At 44.3% G+C, this 19,264-nt stretch overlaps 1 protein-coding gene across 2 annotated transcripts; it reads left to right on the top strand.

Moving 5' to 3' along the window:
• The first annotated feature begins 110 nt into the window (after window positions 1–110).
• On the top strand, window positions 111–19,157 carry eif2ak4 (eukaryotic translation initiation factor 2 alpha kinase 4). 2 transcript variants are annotated; one of them, XM_034562947.1, is made up of 39 exons: window positions 111–465; window positions 636–751; window positions 1,674–1,776; window positions 1,849–2,022; window positions 2,429–2,509; window positions 2,618–2,769; window positions 2,848–2,948; window positions 3,042–3,199; window positions 3,306–3,844; window positions 4,002–4,117; window positions 4,440–4,594; window positions 4,695–5,125; window positions 5,209–5,281; window positions 5,368–5,457; window positions 5,549–5,671; window positions 5,879–5,983; window positions 6,111–6,174; window positions 6,284–6,363; window positions 6,452–6,553; window positions 6,645–6,695; window positions 6,798–7,034; window positions 7,409–7,484; window positions 7,827–7,948; window positions 8,222–8,271; window positions 8,662–8,830; window positions 9,426–9,542; window positions 9,690–9,755; window positions 9,844–10,014; window positions 10,106–10,240; window positions 10,407–10,514; window positions 10,845–10,973; window positions 13,102–13,188; window positions 13,427–13,539; window positions 13,630–13,685; window positions 14,070–14,173; window positions 14,921–14,989; window positions 15,800–15,844; window positions 16,700–16,815; window positions 18,861–19,157. In XM_034562947.1, the coding sequence occupies exons 1-39, from the start codon at window positions 331–333 to the stop codon at window positions 18,916–18,918; spliced, it is 4,977 nt and encodes a 1,658-aa protein (XP_034418838.1). In that variant the 5' UTR covers window positions 111–330; the 3' UTR covers window positions 18,919–19,157. The 2 variants fall into 2 exon arrangements, with proteins under 2 accessions (XP_034418838.1, XP_034418839.1); XM_034562948.1 differs by lacking the exon at window positions 111–465 and adding an exon at window positions 1,474–1,563 and having other exon boundaries at window positions 729–751.
• The last annotated feature ends 107 nt before the right edge of the window (window positions 19,158–19,264 follow it).

Raw genomic sequence — 19,264 nt, 5'->3', positions numbered from 1 at the left:
CCTTATACCACCATCTCTACAAATATACGACTCAGTTCAGGATAACACCGCCCTCTCGAGGCCATATATAAAAACGCAACGTGATGACGTTTCACATGCGACACGGCTCGCAATAGCCATGCGCCAGCGAGCTGCGCTGTTGTGGGCGCCTGTGCGCGGTATGTGAGCCACTGCTGAGCAGCGTCATGACGGTGAGGTGACTTTCGGCGGAAGTTTCGGGTCAACAAAGTGTGAGAGGAGCGGCGGCGGCGGCGGCGACGCTTCCTCCTTCTCTCTGACGGCTGTGTGTGGGACAGGACCGGAGGACTGCCATGTAGCCGAGGCAGAAGAATGAGCCGTCAGCGCACCGGAGGAGAAGGAGCAGGGACAGACGACTACACGGTGCAGCAGGAGAACGAGCTCGAGGCTCTTGCGTCTATCTTCGGAGATGATTTCCAGGATCTGCGGAACAAGGACCCGTGGAAGGTAACGTCAGCTCGAGCCGTGAGCCGCATATGCATTTGCGTTTGCGTTTGAGCTGCCGATGGGGAAAAAGTTGACACGTTCCTACTGTTCGTGTTGCTTGTAGTTATCCGAGATGGGTCACCCGCCCCCGCCCCCTAAACCACTTGCGTTTTTGTCGACTGTATTTTCAGGTCAAAAGGCCTCCAGAGGTGCACCTCTGTCTGCGGCCCAACGGGCTGAACAACGGACAGGAATGCTACGTGACTGTGGACTTGCAGGTCAAATGCCCACCGACATACCCAGACGCGTGAGTACTGCCCCCTGACCTGGACCGTGTGTTCACTGTGGCCTTGACTGCCCTGCAAGGTATTCACACGCATCGTGAGGGAAGTCTCTGTATCCAGGCTACTATGGTCATGAATCTCCAACTTCGTCCTGTGTCACAAAGTATCACGTGAAGCTGAGTGTAAAGTGCTCTAATTCATGAGCTTTCTACTTACTAAGACACCCTGCAGAGCTGTATCTAGTTATAATGCCCGGTAAACAACTTAACTTATTATAGAAACTTTAAACTTAACTTTTTTGTTCTTGGTAAATTATTCATTCATACGTTTCTTTTCAACAATTCTAAATTGTTCTATGTTTCTTGATTTTCTTAATTTCCCCTCCACATATATTCGCAATATTGCACTTTTTCTACACAATGCAGGTAGTAATGTTTGTATTTTGCCCAACTGTATGTTCTTTTTGCTACAAAGAACACAAAAGAAAGAAAAGAAACGGTGGCTTTGAAGCATTGTGCCACAGCTGACGTTGGCAGCATTGTCAAGTTTATTTATAGTTTCACACTTTCGCATTTTTTTTTAGAAATAGAGCACCACCCAGACGTCTTTTGCATGTGAAACAGAGTTGTCTTGGGATAAGTGCTCTCATCTAATTTATAAATCCAACATCATGCAATGACCAGCAAGCCTATGAAAACCTCTAACTAATGACTAACAAACAGTTTTATCTGCTTGAGCCCACTAGATTGGTAAGAAATGAGGAAGACGTTGCTTAGTTCTCCACAGGCCAAACTGTCCGTTTACCATTCCAGGACAGCCGCCCATGTGCCTGATGGTAACCCAGGCTCAATCTGAACAAAGATTTAATGTGGAGTTGTAAATGTCATCTCAGTGTTTACCAGTGATCCTTCCCCTTTGGTAATGTATGTATTGTGGCACCAACAGGCCTCCAGAGCTGGAGCTTAATAATGCCAAAGGTCTGTCGAATGAAAACCTCCAGAACCTTCAGAGTGAACTCGCTAAGTTGGCGGCTGCACGATGTGGGGAGGTGAGGATGCACAGACGCAGGTGTATCTATAAACACACAGGCTACTATTGACCTACCCACCTGTTCACCTAGGTGATGATTTACGAGCTAGCAGACTATACCCAGGGCTTTCTGAGCCAGCACAACAAGCCCCCGTCGAGCTCCTTCCATGAGGAGATGCTGAAGAACCAGCGGAGACGGCAGGAGAAACGGGCCCAGGTGGAGCAGCAGAAGATGGACAAGCAGCGCAAGCAGGAGGAGGACATGGTTAGGAGGAGAGAAAAAAAGCCTTTCATGGTGGATTACTTTTATGAGGCTTTGGGCTAATGATACTTCTAATTGATTTGTCCGGCCCACTCGCAAAGGACCTTGAATTTCCTTCTTTGGGACCAAAAACTGTAATCTTATCTTCTCTGTGGAATTGAAACTAAATAATGACCACTAATCCTATAATAAGAAGTAGAAAATTCATTGTCTAATAAATCATATATATATATATATATATATATATATATATATATATTAGAAATTCTACTAGATCTAATTGCACATAAAAAAAATACTGAATATCATGCTTCTGCTTTAAATTTGGGAAATGATTGAGGATGTATCATGGAAATACTATAACCCCCAACAACTGACAGAAGTTGACAGGTATTTTTTGTTTTTGTAGGAAAAAGAGATCATGGCTGAAATCCAAAGAAGAGAGGAGGAGAAACGAGAAGAAAAAAGAAGAAAGGAAATTGCCAAACAGGTCTCTGCAGTAAAGCATGAATCTTTTCATATTGCAACACCTGCAGAAAGATACCATGAAGAAAAAGGGTGTTGTAATTGACCTTTTGTGGGATGTTTCCATTCACAGGAGCGACTTGAGAGCATGGATCAGCCAGTCCCTGCTAACGCCTCCCCTCTCGGGAGGAGCCCACCCAGCTCCGGTGGAGCTCCTCCTGAACTGATGGAGGTCAAGAAAGCTGCGGTGAGCCGCCGCCGAACGGCCTCGAATCCACGCCACAGGTACACGGCAAAACAACTGCTGCTCCTCGTGTCGAAGAAACATTGTAATGATGCCTAAAGTTGTATCCGTTTTCCCAGACGTGACACGGTTAATGAAGACAACCCTCGTTCACAAGAGCTTCTTCACTTCTACAGCAGCACTTTTGGAGAGCTTGTTGTCCACAGAGGGAAAAGCTTAGGTGAGAGCCGCCTGAGACATGCAGCCGGTCTGGTGCAACCGATGCCCTGGTAACCTGCTTGTACATTTACGTCTGTGTTCATGATACTGACAGGTGTAGGCGAGAGGTTCCGCCGCAGCGTTTATTATGGATTTGAGGAAAACTCTGGAGACTTTGCTGTGATCTACGAGTGGTCCCTACACTGGAACAAGAAGATGGGCAAGTTCTTCACCAGCCAGGAGATGGGGAGGATTGAGAACTGCAAGAAGCAGGCAAGTAGAGAAGGAAACATGTATTATCATTAAGAATTTAGTGATTTAAAACCACATATTTTACCGTTTTTAAGAGCAGGATAATTTCGTCTGAATTCCTGTGTAGATCAACGGGGCAGAAAATGAGTTCAACTCCCTCCTGCGGCTGGATCACCCAAACTTGGTGCGCTACATGGCGATGAGCTCCACTGAGAAGGATGACTGCCTTGTGGTTAACCTGCTGGTTGAGCATGTGGCCGGCATCAACTTGACCCACAGCCTCAAGGCCCACACCCCGGTCCCTCTGGATAAACTCTGCCACTACACGGCCCAGCTGCTGGCTGCTCTCGACTACCTTCACTCCAACTCCGTGGTGCACAAACAGCTGGGGGCCTCCAGCGTGCTGGTGGACTCTGAGGGCAATGTCCGACTGACCGATTACAGCTTATCCAAGAGGTTTGCAGATATATGCAAAGAAGACGTTTTTGAGCAAGCCCACGTGCGTTTCTCAGAGGACACGGCGATGCCAACGAAGATGGGCAAGAAAGGTGACGTGTGGAACTTGGGCCTGATGCTCCTGGCTCTGAGTCAGGGGAAGGAGGTGCAGGAGTATCCAGTGACGGTGCCACCCAGCCTGCCTGCGTCCTTCCAGGATTTCCTCCAAAAGTATGGATGGATGGAAACATCACAAGCATCTCATCTGAAATTATTTCATACATAGATTTCATCAAATAGACAGTTTCCTAATTTGCAATGTGTCTGCTTTGTAGCGGACCACCAGCACAATGAACTGTCTATTGTGTTGTGCGTGTCTTTGTCATAGGTGTGTGTGCCTGAATGATGCTGAACGCTGGACAGCCCAGCAGCTTTTAGACCACTCCTTCCTGAAGCCTCCATCGCCTAAAAACCTGCCACAGCGCCGGGATTCCAGCACAGACGGTGATATACCTGTCCATATACAATGTGTAAATGAGGTGGACAAAAGATTAGAAACGCTTTTGAAGATTCAGTTAAAAAACAAAAGCACAAATTACAACTAATGTATCCTAAAATGTAGTCAACAAACAACTCGATTCGAGATTTCTCCAGAAAAACTGAACTGTATAATCATTTAGTTTATAAAATGTTCTAAAATAAATGTGCCGTCTTCAAATAACAATGGAAAGTTCAATTTACCAAGCAACAAATACTCTCATTTAAGAAGGTGTAAGTAGAGTAAATGTTTGTTTGATGAATAGTAGCGTTGTTTTTGTCATCTCAGATCCTGCCGTGGACTCTCCATCATCTGTCATCCCACCGAGCCACATCCTCAACGCTCCGTTCAGCTTCGGGGTGGAGAGGCAGTTTTCGCGCTACTTCAATGAGTTTGAAGAACTCCAGCTTCTTGGAAAGGGAGCTTTTGGTGCTGTTATTAAGGTAGACTCTTTTTTGACACGCCAACTTTTAATTGGAGAGGACGTTTTACACTAGAAGGTCGGCTGCATATTCTTCCACTTTCCCTCTCCTGCATCTCCAGGTTCAGAATAACCTGGACGGCTGCTACTACGCTGTGAAGCGCATCCAGGTCAACCCGGCCAGCAAACAGTTCAGACGGATCAAAGGCGAGGTGACGCTGCTCTCGCGCCTCAACCACGAGAATATCGTCCGCTACTACAATGCGTGGATCGAGCGGCACGAGAAGCCCTCGTCAGGGGTGCTGAGCAACACCGACAGCTCTGAGGCCTGGAGCGCTGCCGACAAGCCCCCTCAGTGCGAAGAGCCTCCGCAGCGCATCAACGAGCTGGGCCTCGCTGATAACGCGGAAGACGCCGCGCCGCCTCCGTCCCTGTCGAGCTCTGTGGAGTGGTCCACCTCCATCGAGAGGTCATCCAGCGCCAAATGTAGCAGGCACCAGTCGAGTGATGAAGAGGATGAAGATGACGAAGATGTGTTTGGTGCCTCTTTTTTGTACGCGTTTCTTTTTTTCTTTTTGTGGCGCAAGACATCCGCCTGCTCTTAGCAGCATGCATCACTATTTTCTTGTCTTCTAGGCCATCAGATAGTGACTCAAGTGGCGACATCATCTTTGACAACGGCGATGGAAGCACAAATGAGATGTCACAGGTTTGAATATTTCCACTTCATTATTCATTCAGTCGTTTGTGTATGTCAGGCACAGTGCAACTAATAGCTGGTGTTTCTTCTCGCAGGTCGAGCCAAGCAAAATGCCGGTGATGGACACAACGGAGAGCACAGACTCGGATCGACCCCTTCTAATAGCACATTACTTGTACATACAAGTGAGCTTCACCTCATGCTCCTTTTTTATTTTATGAATGGCCACTATAGGTCTCTGTCTCACATCTGATGTTTGTTTTCTGTTCCTGACAGATGGAATACTGTGAAAAGAGCACTTTAAGGGACACAATAGATCACGGCCTGCACCAGGACCAGAATCGTTTATGGAGACTCTTCAGAGAGATACTGGATGGCCTTGCTTACATCCACGAGCAGGTGTTTAATATGTGTGTTTTGAGTTTCCACCCTCCTTCTAAAGCGAATAAGCCCATTTGCCACAGAAGTGTCCCATAACATCAAGGATTACACTTAGAAATCCAAGCCATGTGTTTTTCATACTTAAAGACCTTTTGTATGGTAACAACAAAAAGGAAGCCATGTATTCAATTACCCGTGACCGAGCAGATCTCTCCTCTCTTTTAGGGCATGATTCACAGGGACTTGAAGCCTGTCAACATCTTCCTTGACTCGCAGGACCACGTGAAGATTGGGGACTTTGGCCTGGCTACAGACCATCCTGCTAATGTGGTATGCTTTACCCTAATGCAGTGTGCAGTTAACAGTTTCACCCTGCTGTTAATTGGAAGGATTTAGTGTGAAATATTGTCTCAGTGCTTCACTTCATAGTTAACTCCAGTGATGAACATGTTGTCAGGCTGCAGGTAAATTTGAAGTGGAGGAGAGCAGCTCAGCAGTGATGCCCAAACCAGACCCAACAGGTGCAGAGTGTTTGGGGGGAAAAAACATTCACACAGTGTGACTCTGTTTTGTCTGATATGCATGTTCTTTCCTGACACGTTGGGCTACTTTTGCATCACCATTCTCCAGGAAACATGACGGGCATGGTTGGTACTGCGCTCTACGTCAGTCCGGAGGTTCAAGGCAACACCAAAGCCACCTACAACCAAGTAAGATTCCGATGTAAAATATACATACAATTTAAAGTTGAGATGAAATGCGATTTGTCTGGGAATCATCCAACCTTTCTGTCCTCAGAAAGTTGACCTGTTTAGCCTGGGCATCATCCTGTTTGAGATGTCCTACCGGCCCATGACCACGGGTGCCGAGCGCATCTCTGTCCTGAGCCAGCTACGTGTGGTACATCCATATTCAGGACTGGGAGCAATCCATGTGGGGAATTTAGGGTGCGTGGTACCTCTTACTTACCACCTCTCTTTTCCCGCCGCAGGAGCCCATGACCTTCCCCGAGGACTTTACTCCGTACGAGCAAGGAAAACAGGTGAGGCCGCTGTAGCGCAACCTTTTGATGGGAATCCTTTTCCTCTCTGTTCTCATTCGAACAATAGAACGGCTCCATGTGTCTTTTCTTTGCATCTATCAGAGGAAAGTGATGGAGTGGCTGTTGAACCACGACCCGGCTCTACGGCCCACCGCCCAGGAGCTGCTGAAGAGTGAACTGCTGCCCCCACCACAGATGGAGGAGTCAGAGCTGCACGAGGTGCTGCAGCACACCATGGCCAATATCAACGGCAAGGCCTACCGCACCATGGTTGGCCAGCTGTTCGCCCAGAACACCTCTCCGGTCATGGATTACACCTACGACATAGACCTACACAAGGTAAGGCTTCTGCTTTAGCTGTGTTTAATTTTTTATACCATATTGTACCAGTTCTGTACTGGACTCAACATATGGTTGCGCTTAATTAGATAACGCATCGGTGCTTTATAAGGAAGTTAAAAACATATTCATTAATATTAGACCAGAGAGAAGGTCATGTGTCTAACATTTGGTCAAAAGGCAGTTCATGTACTCTGCAAGTTGTTCCCCTCGCTACCTGCAGATGTCACTGCGGACGTATGAACGGCTACACCAACACCTCAGTGCCACTTCACTCATCTGGCCTATATATAACCGACCAGCAGAAAGTCTGGTAGTGCTTAATCGATGTCTCCTGATCCCTAACAGAGGCGGTTTGTTTGGTCTCCCTTCAGGGCAGCTTCAGCTTGAACAGTGCCAAATTGCAGCAGCATGTGTATGAAACGATCACCAGGATCTTCAAGAAGCATGGTGAGTACACTACGTTTGTCTGGTGAGTGTGCTTGTGCGTGTGAGTCTTTTGTTGACTCTCCACTCCGAACCCCTTGGAGTCTTGACCCGCTGCAAGCCTGTTTTCGGACCCCTACATGCTCCAGTGAATGGCAGCTAAACAATAAGTGCACTGTTGGGCAGTGCAGATTCTGTGCAGGTGCAAGTGTTGTTTTTGTGCACACTGCTGACGATGTCCAGCTGAGCTTATTTGTTTATGCTCAGTTTGTATCTGCTCACATGCATCATCTCTTTTTTTTTTTTCGGGAGAAGGTTCTGCTATCTTATGCAGATGTTGCAGTGATGCATGGTGTTTGCTTTCAGGTGCGGTGCGTCTCCAGACACCGCTGCTCCTCCCAAGAAACAGGAAGTTGTATGATGGCAGCGAGCCGGCCTGCTTCATGGACCACAGCGGAATGCTGGTTACACTGCCCTATGACCTTCGAGTGAGTCAAACATGGGCACACGCATAACACACGCACAGGCGCGCATGTCCGCACTTGCACTCAAACACCAATTATTCAACAATTTGCATCAGCACATGCGGACACACACATGGTGTGAGGCTGCAATCAGCAGCCGCCTTGAGATCCTGCTACTTCAGGAAACCCTGAGGACTAAATGGTTGTTTCCACACTGATTGATTACAGCCTTGTATGCACTGATTTCACTGTCATTATGTGTGTGCACCAAATGTCTCGACTCTCTTTGTACTTTAGATGGCGTTTTCAAGATTCGTCGCTCGCAATAATATCACTTATCTGAAGAGGTAACGTTAAATGATCGAACACATTTGTATTCCAATAATCCTTTGTTGCAATGATAAAAATAGTAATTTTTTAGCTAAAAGCTCTTTTTAAAATAGTTTTGCATTTATATGTGACTAACCTATAGGTACTTTGTCTAACATACGAACATAAGTGCATAAATATGAATTTTTTTAAAAAAAAATTATTTTTTATCTAAAGGTCCGTTTACCTTTTTGTAGTTATGCTTAGGTGATATTTTTGTGATACAGGTGATAAACTCCAGTGTAACAATATTATCAAACTAAAATAAATTGAATTCACTGCCAAGTTAAACAGTTCACACATAACATCTGACATTCATGTGGACAATAAACATGAATGTCTCTGTATTTCTTTCAATCTTTCTCAAGGTACAGCATCGAGCGTGTATTCCGCCCCAGGAAGCTGGATCGCGCGCACCCAAGGGAGCTCCTGGAGTGTGCTTTTGACATCATCACACCCGTAACTAACAGCCTGCTCCCGGATGCCGAGACCATTTACACCATCTCTGAAATAGTCCAGGAATTTGCCGTGCTCCAGGTTACATGAACTACCTGAAGTTAAATTATCCAGTGAGCTGACCGTTTGTGCTGTGCTGCCTCGTCTTTATTCACATTCAGAGCAGTTTGCCGATGAGGGCGGGGGGGGATGCATCATTGTTTGTTTTTTTCCTCCAGACGCAATCGTCACAACCTGTCCCGTTTTTCCCCTTTTCACGTCCCACTCGCATTCCTAACATACCAAAGTATGTGTAAGCCTGACATATTTACAGTGTATTTATTATTTGCATAGTAAATCTGTTTTGCACAGCTCTGTCCACTTCCTTCCCTGCCGCCAAGTACAATGCACTTCCTGTCCACACATCCCAGTGCTGCTTCAGTGTCCAGTCACAGGTCTCCTTGCATGAACCCAGTCCCCCCAGAGTCTGGCCTCTGGTTCATCCCTCATAGAGCTTGTTTCTGATCCCCTCCACCGCCCTGCTCTTTGTGTGAAAGCTTTTAAGAAGACCGATGGAATGAAAGGGCAGCCGGACGCAACAGTCATTATTCACTGAAGTGCCCATTGTACAGTAGTGCTTTTGGTTTCCACTGTAATTGCAGCCAAGAGGGTTAACGGTGTGTTTTTGTGCCTCCAGGAAAGGAACTATAACATTTACCTGAACCACACCAGCTTGTTCAAGGCCATCCTGCTCCACAGCGGAGTCCCTGAGGACAAATTGAGCCAGGCCTCCACGATACTGTGTGACGCCATGGTCAGTGCAGTTCACACGTGCATCACAGATGTTACTTGCATTGCCTGACTGTTTCTGATATGCTGGTATGAACATGTATAATATTGTTCTTACTAAATATAACAGTGTTAACATTCCTGGCTCCTTTTTCTCCTGTCTTTGCTCCAGAGTGAAAAGCTGACCAAACGTGAGTTGGAGGCAAAGTTCTGCAACTTTTCACTGTCGACCACCAGCGTAAGTCCACCGGCTGCATGAACCTCCTGTAATAAACAATCAGTCCTGCGGCAGCAAACTTGTTCTCACACTCCTCTGCTGCGTCCAGTTGCAGACGTTGTACAAGTACATAGAACAGAAGGGGAATCTGCAGGACCTGGCGCCACTGCTGACATCACTCACCAAACAGAAGACCGCTGCCACCCTGTTGGCCAAGCAGGGCCTCAAGGACCTGGAGGAGCTCACAATGCTGCTGCGCAGACTAGGAGTTAAACTGCAGGTGATTTGGATTCTGGGTAAAAGAATGTTAAAAGAAGAGCCAGCGTGTCCGTTTTCGTCCCTTTGTTAACACGGATATATTCTCTCTATAGGTGGTGGTCAACTTAGGCTTAGTGTACAAGGTGCAGCATCACTCTGGGGTCATCTTCCAGTTTGTGGCTTTCATCAGGAAACGCAAGCGAATTGTTCCAGATATAGTGGCTGCTGGAGGACGCTATGACCACTTGGTAGGTCATGACAAATATCTATTATTATTATTATTAATATACATTTTTCATTCCACACTTAAGTATGTGAGCCATATTTCTTGTATCTCACATACAGCTCTTCTGTCTGTATTCCATATGACTCGGTCTACATGAAACCATTATGGGCTTTGTTCTGTGTCGCTAGATCCTGGAGTTTCGAGGGCCAGCTTCCACAGTGCCGGTGCCCTCTGCAGTCGGGGCCAGTGTGGCCCTGGACAAAGTCTGTGCTGCTATAGCCAACATGGAGGAGCCAGTGAGAGAGACACACACACACATACACACACACACACACGTCTGAAGTTTCTAATTATTGTGATGAAAGAGCAGCAGACAGCTACATATTTAATGATGCCTTATTACAGCCCTTGGCTGCCACACAGACACTTTTAGCAACGCGTTAATGACTACGATCACAGTAAATCTTGACGCCATCAAGCTTTTTTGCAGGTGCATCATTTCCTATATTTTCTATTTTCAGAATGTGAAATGATGTGCCCAAAAAAACTCTGTAGGTCTCGATGAAATTTGTACTTCAGTTCACAGAACCATTCAAAGTTTACAGTGTTTACTTTTCTTTAAACAGCCATCAGTGAGCTCCTGTGATGCGCTCGTGGTCCCAGTAGGACATTCTTCAATGTCCAGAGCCATCAATGTTGTCCAGAAGCTGTGGAGCTCCGGTGTTTCTGCGGACATCGCCTACGATGTCTTACAGGTGAGCGGCCTGCCTGAAAGAGAGCTGCATACATTGTCTGAATGGTTTCAGGGTGGAACATCATATCAAGGCAATTTTGATTGACTAGTGGTCTGTGGAGTTATATTGTAAACAAACAAAGTTATGTTGTACATTCTGAGTTTTTCACCAACAGATTTGGTGTTTCCTTGAAGTCTTCCAAAAGTGTTTCCTTCCTCATACATCATTAACAGCCAATGTTTTCACCTGGAACATTTGAAATATTAGTTATTGTACAAGGCGCTAGTGGTCAAATGTATTTTTTTTAAAATTTCGTTCAATGAAATGTCTTCAATTGTAATCTAGCAGTTGAAAAAGCACATGAAGTGTTGGAATTGGTCCACAATGAAGCGTTTAAACTATGAACTTGAACCTGCATGTCATTAAATAGTGTATACAGGTGTATATGAAGTTCATCATAAGAACCAAATATGCCACAAATTATTGTCATGTTTAACGGTGCTGCATTTGTGGTTGAGAGAGAATCATTGAAAATATAAAAAATGATTGAAACTACGCGTTAGTGCTGCAAAAATGTAGTCACTTAAAACCTAGTCACGCAGGAGCCATTAAGGCCCAAGTCTGAATTCCTCTCGGCTAAAGGAAGCAGAGTCCACTTCACAGTAAGTCACTCCCTTACTGTTTCCGGACCTGCAAAAAGAAGGAACCTGCAGAGAGGACGTAGCTGTTACGTGAAGATCAAGTGTGTGTTTGTGTTCATACACTAACGATTGCGTAACTGAGCCCTCGTGTTTGTTGTATGTCAAAACTCAACCACGTTTCTGACTTTGTAGATCCCCGAATGGGAATTAACCTTTGTGTAAAATGGGTGATTTCCCTCTTGTCCTGTCGTCCCTCCTACAAAGGGCAGCACCTGAGTCTCGCTCTTGAGGGCAAATGCCCCTCATCTGTCAGCAACAGCCTTATCGTGACGGCATCAGAAATAGTAAACATCCCAGAGGGCTCACTGGCCATACTGGGACAATACAACGTGGAGCCATTGCTGCAATAATTGACTCAGTCATCTGTTAGACAAGCTTCCAATAAACTTTTATAATAAGCTCTTGTTAGGCGAACAGTCAAACTGAGATCAGTCCCTTCAAAGTGAAGTTATTTATCTTATAGTCCAAAACTCCTGATGCCGTGCCTCTGCCACATTCTTCATGTTTATATGACAAACTAATCTCAGCCTTGTGTTTGTGTGTTGCTGTAAACACCCTCCCTGGGATATTGCTGTGCCCACATATAAATACTCCATGTTTTTCCCCCCTCTATTACTCTTTATTACCTATTGTTTTAATGTTCCACTTCTGCAATGGACAAATGTTTTTCCTTTTTAATTGTCTTTTGTACTGGAAAAGTTACAGGAAAGTGTGGGTTTGGCTGAAAACAAGCATCGGTATGTCCAAATAGTGTGTGTTTTAATTATGAATGCAGTCAGTGCCTTGACCAGTTGCGAGTTGGTCAGAACACCTTGTTCCTCCTCACCCAGCCCTCCCCCTCGCCAGACTTTTGTTAACACCTTTCACATGCTGGCCTCTTAACAGGCCAGAATCTGCAGCTTTAATTCATCCTCAGGAGACAGTTCCACTCTTAGCTTTTATTAGCCAAATATGGCAAACCTCTTCCACATGCTGTCAGCTTAGGCATATGACCCAGAGCTGCCCACTGCCAATGGCTTACCTTTGACTTGACTTAATTTGTTCTGTCAATGAGAAAGTTGTAAGAAAAGAGGAAGTTTTAGTGCTTACATGATGACGATGCACATTGACACGCACTCACTCACTCTCTCTCTCGTAGTACACAGAAGGATTTGTTCTGCATCCCCGTTGGCTCGCCGAGCAGCCAGATGAAACTTTTGGGCTTAAGTTGATGGGAATTAATTGGGCTTACACAAACGTATACATGTATACATGCACACTGTCATGGTTGAATGCGTTACCTGAATACACATTGGCTTTGGTTGTGACTCCCAGCACAGTGCACACTCGCACTCTGGTTCCAAGCAAAACTTCAGTTAAACTGACTGACTGCAGCTATAGAAGACGTTTTGAATCCATCAGTTCAATGTTCCCCCAGAATGAGTTCTTGTTTTCCAACCCATGTTCAGTCTCAGGAGACGTTGATGGAGCACTGCAGGCTGGCTGGCATCATCTGCATGGCCCTGGTCTCTGACAAGGAGGGGAACTATGTGAAGGTAAACCAGCCAGATAGTGGCGCAAAGCATGTGCAGTAGTATTTCACAATTTAAGAAGGTACCATTTAAATTCTTAAGAAAACAGCTTTTCTGCAGATAATGATGCTTTTAAGCGTCTTTGTGTATTTTGAAAAGCGCTATATAAATTCGATTTATTATTATTTGCAAGCTGTTTTGATAAGAGAATTATGGAATGTTTTCTCCAGCAGCACATGGTAACGTCATCTTCTGCCTTCAGGTCAAATCATTTGAGAAGGACAGGCAGTCAGAGAAACGGATTCCGGAGTCAGACTTGGTGGACCACATCATTCAGAAATGTCGGACCAAATACTTTGAGGAAAGAAACATCAGGTAGAGAAACTTAGTTTTAATGTGTTGCTCAGATGTCTGCATGATGTAAGGGGGTTGTTCTTATATAATGTTGTCCTTGTGCCCCTGCAGAGAAATCTCTGAAAGCACGTCTCAGAACCCAAAAGGATCACTGCTCAACACCACAGGTATAATTACCACGCACTCTTTCAGTGAGCTTCTATTTACAACTGAAACTGTCTATTTTTATTGTCAGTCTTTCTGCAACATGATGCAGTCACACCCGTTTGTATATAGTTGTGTTTTGACTACACCAAAGTGCTGCAATAAAAGTGTTCGACTATTTAAATACAATGCAGTATCTGCAAAGAATGACTGATCTTCGTGTTGCATTTTCACTCCTGACATTTAACTGAGTCGTTACCTCGAGTGACGTATGATTTGGGCTTTGGAAGTAGTGTTTGAAAGTGTTAAATTTCACACCAACTTCTGGCATGCACTGTTGGAAATTGTAAATGTAAAAAGCCTTCTGATTGGATGAGATGTTGAAATGGTCCCTTTCCTCCTTGCAGGCTCTTCCGAACAGCATGGGAGCAGCAGCACCACGAACATTAATGTGAATGTCATCAGCCCGGAAAAAGTTTCTTCTAATGCTAGACGACGCTACGAGACTCAGGTTTGTGATTTATACACACACACACACACACACACACACACACACACACACACACACACACACACGTTTGCATACTGCTTTTATTCTATTTAATTACTGAAATCAATGATTGACTTCTGACAGATGTTAGGATGTGGTTATCAAACTTTAAGTACAAATCTTGAAGACTTTTATTTTAATAAAAGTCTGGTAAGTCACGATCTAGCTCCAAATGAGGTAACACAATGGTGATTGCGCTTTTGGCCGACTGATGAAAACCCATGCATGTTGCAGAATTATAAACTGCGTGCCTGTGGCAACATTCAAGATCACACGTAGTGCACAATTAGTGACGCGGTTTCCAACGACCACAGACTTGTTCTTCAACTCACTGGTGTAAATGGACCTGTAGGTGTAAAGCGCTTTTCTAGTCTTCCGACCACTCAAAGCGCTTTAACACTACATGTCGTCATTCACCCATTCCCACCCATTCATACACTGATGGGAGGAGCTAAGGTTCCACCTGCACATCAGGAGTAGCTAACATTCACACACATTCATACACTGTAGGCATAACTACATGAGTGTGTGTGTGTGTAAACTAGATCCAAGAACACTTGCAATTACTGCTTATTTCCATTGGTGCATTTAAAGATGATTACTATTCTGCCAGCTCATTTAATCATGGAAACAACAATTATTGCTTGCCACTGTTTTTCATTTCTTTCTTCCTCACTTTGTTTCTCTCTAACTCTCTCTCTCTTTTAGATCCAAACCAGATTGCAAAATCTCTGTACCAATTTGCAGAACAAGAGCAATGACATTGAAGTTCTGGCGGTAAGTCATTTGTTTGTTTATCCCTCCCAATCCCAGCTACCCGTTTCAGCTCTCCCACCTTATCTCTTGAATTCATGTGTGAAATCACAGCGCGGAAAGGGTTTTTGATGGCTAAAACTGCAAACATCACTTGGACAGCCCTTTTATAGTTATTTGCCCGGCGCTAAAATCCCCTGCTGGAGGTTAAGAGGGCTGCAAATCCTTTACAGGCGCTACAGAACAGTGAACACTAAACAGAAGGCAGTCACAGTGTCATTTCGGGCGATGTAAATGGCTGCCATATTGAGTTTATTTGTGGTTGCGTTGAAGATTTATGACCAGATATTCTCAAAGTAAATCATCCTTCAGTGTCTTATTCATCATGTCGCCGCATATTCCAAATACATTTGTTGTCCCTGTTGGGTCTGGATAGCATCAGCGGTACATACAGTAAATACAAGTTATTGAAACATAATCACCTTGATTTTGGTAAGCAGTTGCATAGGTCCCTTGTTGTTGCATGCGAGTGCTTATCAGTCAGACTGGAACACCGCAGTACTCATTTTCCAATGATAAACCCAGGAGGCCACTAGACTCTTGCTGTGAAAGGGACACAGAGTGCTTTCAGCATGGTGAAAGTGGAATTATAAGTAATTTACTGTAAGAGAGGACTGGATTATCTTGTTATGATAGAAGTGCACAAGCTTTCAAGCAGCGGGTGCACCGGTTGATATTTTTAGCTCGACTATGAATACGCTTGTGGAATTGTTGAAACATGAGATAAGGCTCCATTGTGTTTTTGTGTAACCCAGCTTGTGTTGTGTCCCACAGGTGGACCTGCTGAAGGAAACGCTGGTCAACTTCCTGACCCTGGAGGTTGGTTCCTTACTGGCTTTATCAAGACTATTGCAGAGTTAATAAAAGGCCACATCCTTAATGAAGGGTGGGACGGAGGGGGAGTGGAAAGGACGACCAGTCAAGGTCACGGTCAAGATCCTAGACAGGAAGACGGAATCCCGTCGCCTTCCTTACAGGACCGATGAGGAGTGAGGGAACACCCCAGCCTTTTTCTATAGCCAGGGAGATCTGCTTAGAGCCTAATTTGCACGTCTAACAAGGCTCACATATGGGGCAGACTTGTACTACAGTTAACAAAAGGCATACCTTAGAGGTGTGACTAAGGCTGCACTCATAACAACCCTGGTTCCTAGGAGCAGAGGTTAGAAACATGAAGAAATCTGAACAACGCTCGTAACACCACTGTTATATAAGCAAAAGCGTCCCGCCATAAATGAATAGGCCACCTATACAGTTGGCCCCTTTCAGCACGTGTCAGAGAAAACACATTTAGTATATAAAACACATGACAATACATAGTGCGTATTGCCGGGCGTGCAGGAAAGGCCTGCTTTAGTCATAAGTCACACACAGAGCCTAGGAAACTGTAAACCCACTGAAGCTTTGGGCCTTCTCTGCACCACAACACTTGACATGCACAAATATACTCCAAGGCTGCAGATGGAAAAGCCCATTCATTCCTCCAAAATATCGTCTACTTTTCTGTTGGCAAACATGAAGAGACTGACACCCTGTGAGTCGTCTACAACTTTGAACAGAGTAAAACTGTTCTGAAATTGGCTTTTGTTTGATGTCTGTATTGCATGTACCATTTTGTCACGCTTTCTTATTTTGTTGCATGAACCCCTGGTCTTTTTACTTCTCTTCTTCCAGTTTGATAGCGAAGAGCAGTTCAACAGCAGTGTGAAGACTCTGCTGCATCGTCTCCCCAAGCAGCGCTACCTGAAGTCCATCTGCGATGAGATCCACCAGTTCAAAATTACAAAAAAGTGAGTTGGGTGTTTTGGCATGTTTGTGTGTTCCTGTACTATTGTGTGTGTGTGTGATCGTGAAATTAAAATGCATCTCTGGCTTGCTATATCATTATTGTTTTGTTTTTTTAAAACAATGTCTACAAAGGTTTGTGCCAATCCATCTACAGTAGTAGATGTAGAGATAAGTGAGAACTTTGATCTCATGGTTTGGCTGGATACAAAGTCAGGGGCTCACCAAAGGTATTAGGAATTATACTCTCGGCAGCATGAATATCTGAACCAAATTTCCTTCCAATCTTATCCATATAATAGTTGTTGAGACAAATTACTAAAAACTAAAAATGTTGTTCTAGTGGTGAGGTTGGGAATCATGGCAATCCATCCAGTTGGTGTTGAGATATTTAGTAACACTTAATTGAATGAGAGTACATTTGGTAATTAGAAACTACTTTAAGGAATGCAGAAAAGATTTAAATAAGAGAAAATAGGGATGTATCGTTATGACTTTTTCAAACCGATACCGACAGCAGTGTTTAATTGATCTCACTGTGTGGATGTGACTGGGCTCTTTTTATTTTTTGTGTTTGGCAACATCAGGCTGGAATTAAACTTCGCTTTCCTAACTTTTAAACATAAAATGTAACAAATAAATACATAGATATACTGTACATTTATTAAAATGTTATTTATTATTACAAATGACTATAATTGCAAAAGTGATCAACATTTAATTTAATTCAAGTAAAATAATGTTACTATGTGTAAATACTATAAACCAATTGAATGGATTGATCCCTTTGCCATTCATCCCCAAGAGAAGGTGCAAGAATCCCAAGCACAGCTTTGTCTTTTGTGTAAAAAAAAAAAATAAAAAGGTCCGCAGCGAGAACTTGATACCGTATCGACATTTTCCGAACAAACCGTTGCAGACGCATCGTCTCAGCAGGAGCCGTTGTGAAAGATGAGCCTCTCTGCTCCACTGACTTGTTGTTTTTATTGAAATTAAACCTGAAGTAAACGGTAGGATACATTAAAGACCAACTTAAAAAGGCAGACTTCCTTGTATGGTCAGCTGTCACTCCAAAGCTCCGACCCAGCCCACCCACTCCAGGTGTACTAGTGACAGACGGTCCTTCAAAGGGAGCGGTAATACGGATAACTACTGCCTTGCAGAACACCAAATCCTCAGCTTATCCCATTTCCTAAGGTGAAATCTGGAGAAGGATTTGCCTTATTTGGGCTTCTGATGTCTGTCTCCTAACACCCAAGTAGATTGACACTGAGATTGTCTTGTGCGGGTTAACTTCATCCATTGCTGCGGTCGTGGATAGAGCAGTTAAAATTCCCAAGCTTCCCAGCAGAACGTTTGCCTCGTGGCTAAATCCTCAGTGTTTGAGCTTCTAGTGTTGTGACACTCGTGGGTGCCCATAGAGCGCAACCCTGTGAGGGATTCAGTGACATTTTCTCATTAATGAATAAGATGGCAACCAACAACAAAAAACAACAAAACAAAGAATTAAATCAAAGCTTCTCTTTCTGCTTTCTCGTCCGCCTCTTCAGAGCAGTTGGTTTTAATTTCCTGTCTGGAAAAAAGTCTCTCCTGATAAATGAGCGTCACAGAGGCAACAATGGGTATATTCAGCATGTGTTTGTTTAGTTGTTTTCATTCAATGTGGGGCACAGGCTACGGAGGCCAGATGAGTAGGTTAAAGGGCTCATGCATCGCCTGGCTGCAGGAAGACCATAAACTAAACTTATCCCAAGGGCTTTGAGCTTTCCTTTCAGCCAAAACTGCTGTGGGCAAGATCTGCATGTGCGACCTGTGTCTCCTGCTGTTTTAACAAGTTTGTTTCTGGTAATATGTGATGATGAGTTCAGGGACTCTCGGCAGTGTTGAATCCTGTGTAACATCACTAGACTGACCTATTTATCTCGAGAAATCCAAGCCGTCCCGACTGAATTTCATTGTCTTGATTTTGAGATGACCCATTTGGAAATTCTCCCTAATGTTTTTGTGTATTGTTTTAATCTGGTAACAAACAGATGTTGTCCTCTTGCAGGGTGGCTGTGGTGGTCTTGTACAGCTACAAGGACGACTACTACAAGATCCTTCTCTGAAAAGGAGGAGGCCCAGTGGTCTCTCAGGAACTATTTTTATTCATGGACCTACAGAAACTCTTTTTTCCCCCACAACCTTCCAAGGCGTTGACTAGAAGACTACCTGCCTTTATTGTCATAATGGAACTATTGGGAGGTGAAAAATGAAAAGGCTTTTTACTGAAGATTATGTGTCACGAAGGCAATCATTTTACAGTTCTTATGGGATGGATAGTTGTAATAAATAATTTTTTCCCACATCGAGCTGTGATTTTAGTTGTACATGGGAGTACAATGCAGCCTTATCTGCATATTGAGTATTATCTCGTAAGCTAATGCTTATTCTAACTCATACTTATAAATGGCG

Source organism: Cyclopterus lumpus, chromosome 22, assembly GCF_009769545.1.
Source record: "Cyclopterus lumpus isolate fCycLum1 chromosome 22, fCycLum1.pri, whole genome shotgun sequence".
NCBI lineage: Eukaryota > Metazoa > Chordata > Actinopteri > Perciformes > Cyclopteridae > Cyclopterus > Cyclopterus lumpus.
The sequence above is the reverse complement of the archived record's forward strand: the minus strand, read 5'-3'. Positions and strand labels throughout refer to the sequence as shown.

What these genes read in the sequence shown, in the direction of transcription:
- eif2ak4 (XM_034562947.1), top strand. Translation starts at nt 331, where the DNA reads ATGAGCCGTCAGCGCACCGGAGGAGAAGGAGCAGGGACAGACGACTAC. An exon ending in CCGGGATTCCAGCACAGACG is followed by an intron (nt 4,118 to 4,439) that starts GTGATATACCTG and finishes TTGTCATCTCAG; the next exon opens with ATCCTGCCGTGGACTCTCCA. An exon ending in CACTGCCCTATGACCTTCGA is followed by an intron (nt 7,949 to 8,221) that starts GTGAGTCAAACA and finishes TTTGTACTTTAG; the next exon opens with ATGGCGTTTTCAAGATTCGT.